Source organism: Ailuropoda melanoleuca, chromosome 15, assembly GCF_002007445.2.
Source record: "Ailuropoda melanoleuca isolate Jingjing chromosome 15, ASM200744v2, whole genome shotgun sequence".
Taxonomy (NCBI): Eukaryota; Metazoa; Chordata; class Mammalia; order Carnivora; family Ursidae; genus Ailuropoda; species Ailuropoda melanoleuca.
In genome coordinates this window covers 84347950-84351895 of record NC_048232.1, presented here as the reverse complement: position 1 = coordinate 84351895, position 3946 = coordinate 84347950, and the positions used below count along the sequence as shown (strand labels likewise).

Here is a 3946-nt window from a genome sequence, read left to right as displayed (position 1 = left end):
GGGGGGGAGGTGTCTCGAGGGCCAGGCAGGCGTCTGGGATGCACTGTGGAAACATTGCACGGGTACGGCCAGAACGTGCAATGCAACTACAATGCACCACAGCCGCCCGCGAGGAGGTGCACATCTGGCCGCGGAGGCGCCCAGGGCGGGCGGGCGGCCCTGGGTGTGCGCGTGAGCCGGCGGGCGCCTGTTCGAAAGCTGGCCTTGCGGCGGCCTGGGGAAAGTGAGCCAGCTGCCTGGAGCAAATGCAGAGGCCTGGCCAGCAGGATCCGGGACTCAGGGAACCCAGCAAAAGTCCAGGTGGAAACGTGCTTGCCCGAAGGGCTCAAAGGGACCCCAACTGGGCCAAGCGGCGATGTTTGGGGGAGAGGAACTGCTGGTCTGGTTTGTCTTTTGGACAGCCCTGCTGGCTGGGTAAGCGCCAGGTGGGTCAGAGTGTTCTTCCCCACACAGCTGAGCACCGCCCTGAGGGGCCGGGCAAGCCCCCACTCACGTGGTTGAGGGTGAGGTCGCAGGTGGCCCCGCTAACGTTGAGGCTGCTCCAGAGGTGGCCGCTGGCCCTCTCACAGTGGCAGAAGGAACTCTGCTGCCCATCCGCCTTCCCAGACAGTGAGGTGTGCATGGCTCTGCAGGTGTGGAAGACGGCCTTCACCAGGGGGCTCCTGGGCAGGGAGAGGGAGGGGAGAGGCAGGAGGTCAGTGAATGTCACCTGGGTAGCATGAGGAGCCTGAGCTGGTGACACGTGGGTCTGTCCACTCAAATGGTGCCACAATGGCTCCAGATCTGAAATGCCAGCCCTGAATGAGGGTGGGGCTCCCCACCCCCACAGCACCTCCTTCATTCAAGGAATGTTGGCTGAGCCCCAGGCCTGGCGATGCACAGCGAACAACCCAACCCCTGCCTGTGGGCGCTCACTTTCTAGTCAGGAGTCAGAGAGTACATGCACTGAACACCGAAGAGGTAATGCCAGGCGGGGTACGCGCCATGAAGGAAAGCCAAGCAGAGGAAGAAGGTGGCATCTTATGAGGGACGGTGGTCAAGGATGTCCTCTCTGGAAAAATGACATTTTAGCAGAGACCTGAGGAAACAGAGGCATGAGCTGTGTGGCTTTCTAGGGAGGATTCCAGGCAGAGGAGCAACAGGTGCAAAGGCCCTGAGTCTCTGATGCATGGGACAATATCCCGGGGCCAGCGTGGCTGGAGGGGAGGAAACAAGGGAGAGAGGGAGGACAGGCCCTTCTCAGCCGAGCCAGGTCCCCGTCCCCCATCTGCTTCTGACAGCCCCAGGATGTAGGCCCCCAGAGCGCCCCTCCTGCTCCTTTCCCACTCCTGTGCCTCAGCTGTCATGGACGCAGGGGAGTGCCCTTTCTCACCAACTTGTCTCCTGAGACTTAGTCCATCCGCTGTGCCCCCATGGGGCTGCCTTCTCCTGTCCTGTCCCCCTATCAGCCTCCTCTGGCTGCCCACTGGGTCAGGCCCTTTGTACCAACCTCTGGTCCCCCTGACACTGACGTGTGGTTGATGGGCCTCCCTCCCTCTGGCCCAGAACCCCTCCCGGTGAAGAGATGCACTGGCTGCTTCACAGAAGCCATGACTGGCCTGGTGAAGGTAATCGCACCAGCTGCCCACAGAAGTGCCTGTGCAGGTCCGGCCACCATCGAGCTGCTCGTGGCCAGAACTTGCTCTTTTGTTCACTGCTGCCTCTCAGAGCCTAGAATGTAGATGGCACCAAGAGGGCCCTCAGTTAAGCATTCACTCAATAAATCATGAAACCAGGAAGGGGTGTGGGAGGCCTGGGAACAGGGCATGTGATGGAGAGGAAAGGATTGGAGACCCAGGTTCGACCACCAGGACTGCCACTAAAGAGCCACGTGACAGTCAAACAATCTGTGCCTTAGTTTCTTCATCTGTAAAGTGGCCACAAAGCCACTTGCTGCCCCCTCTGGTGGCATAAAGTACTAATTCCATATGTGCACCTGCTCTCGGAGGGGCCATTCCCTCAGACGCTGGCTGTTCAACTCTCTAGAGGAACGTAGCTTCTTTTCATAGAGCAGATCGGGGAGAGGCTGGGGAGGCTGAAGACGGGGGAGGGGTCCCACAGCATCATTACCCCTAAAGAGCAAAGGAACCCCAGAGGGACTGAATTCAGGGGGAGGAATGTCTGCCGAGGGACTGAGCAGATGTCAGGGCTCTGCTGCTTACGTGAGGGGACTCTGGACAATTGACCCGTCATGTCCTCAGGCACACTGGCTGAGACACAATACACACGGGGTGGAGTGCAAGGTAGGTGCTGACTGGTCAGGGTGCTTAAAAAATGGGTTACTTAAATGAAATTGGGATGTCAGACCTACCTCAGAGAACCTGCCTAGACCTATTTTTCTCAGCTCCTTCCTGCTCTCCTGGTTAATAGCCTGCTGAACAGGAAATGTTCCAGCCTTGGCTCTGAGGACCGGACCCGGTGGGGCTTTTCTGTTTTGGGGCATTTTACTACGTCTCTGGAGTTGTTAGGGACACTCAGCCAGAAACAGCCAGAGGGTCAGCAGGCAGGGTGGAGCACCACTGTGGGCCAAACGCCCCCAAGAGGAAGGTCAAAAGCCCTCTGGTCATGCCTCGTGCTACACGCCCAAAGCCTTCTTAGTGACAGGGCTGACGTGGGGCTAAAAGGCGGCCGGAAGGAAACTGGATACAATGCTGGCACATGAGACAAGGCTCCTCAGACCCTTCCAAGCCCTGAGCTGGCTATGAGCCGTCACCACACTGTCTGGCTTCACCAGGAGCTTCCAAAGATGCCAGCAGCCACACTGCTCTCCCTCTGGCCTGTGGTTCAGGAGGATGGGAGAGGCAGCCCCGGAATTAGCACTGACAGCTGCTGGGACAATACGCACAGACGGGGTGCTTGCCAAGCTCGGTTTCTCTGTCCCACCCTCTTCCTCCCTCTCACTTTCTCTCTCCATCTATCAGGTAGTCCCCAGGCTGCCTGACCTTTCACCCCAATGACCCCTCAGACCTGCTCGCTCCTGCTAACATAGAGAAGTGAGTCTGGCACACCTGGCCTTTGGGAGTCCCCCAGAGAGAAGCAAGTAAGTGGTCAAGGGGGCTTACGCACTCTGTCACTTCCAGGGCTTTGGGGACACGCTCTACTTCAGTAAAATGAGCGCGTACAGCCGCGTCGTCTCCCTGGAGCCAGCTGATGGCCACAGTGATGGCGGACGTCCACCATCGACAGATGACATCTGGACCTAGAAGGGAACAGTACCAAACATGCCTCCAGCACCCGCAGACCGATGGCGCTCAGCCGGGCTGCCTGCACCCAGTTCCCATGCGCATGAGCCATTGTTACTTTCTGCTGATGGGCGGGGGACCTTTGGGTTGCCCCCTCATACAATTCTGGGGGACATGGGCTAGCACTATCTTTTGGAAAGTGTTTGGCAACCCGTATCAAGATCCTTAAAGACGCTCACTCCTATTAATCTGGTAATCCCATTTTGGGCAACCTATCACAAAAAAATGGCCCAAATAGAGAAAAACAAAGTGTAACAAAGATGTTCACTGTAGTGTAATTAAAAAAAAGATTTGAGAGAGAGAAAGTGCGCATGTGCGCGAGTAGGGAGGAGGGGCAGAGGGAGGGAGAGAATCTCAAGCAGACGCCCCACTGAGCGATCTCACCACCCTGAAATCATAACCTGAGCCGAAATCAAGAGTTCGGTGTTCAACCAACTGTGCCACCCACGTGCCCCTGTAGTGTAATTTTTAAGTAAAACCCTGGGAACAACCTGAATCTCCAACAGTCATGAAAAAAATGGGGCTTCCCAAGTGTTTGCAGTAAGAGGCTCTTGTCAGAATCTTTAGTCTTTCCTTCTCAGAGGCTCAGTTTTCTGAGCTGCGGAACGATGGTACCAGCGGTCTCGCCATCCAAGGGGTGGGGTCAGGGTGGGGGCGGGGTGGCG

At 57.2% G+C, this 3946-nt stretch overlaps 1 protein-coding gene across 1 annotated transcript in view; it reads right to left on the bottom strand.

The window, feature by feature from the left end:
* SREBF2 (sterol regulatory element binding transcription factor 2) overlaps positions 1–3946 on the bottom strand; it is a 65655-nt gene that overhangs the window by 6010 nt on the left and 55699 nt on the right. Inside the window, exons 15-16 of the mRNA XM_034643689.1 lie at positions 3106–3238; positions 494–662 (exon numbers count right to left, since the gene is read on the bottom strand). Of these exons, the coding sequence (XP_034499580.1) occupies positions 494–662; positions 3106–3238 (302 nt within the window). The remainder of the gene's footprint in view (positions 1–493; positions 663–3105; positions 3239–3946) is intronic.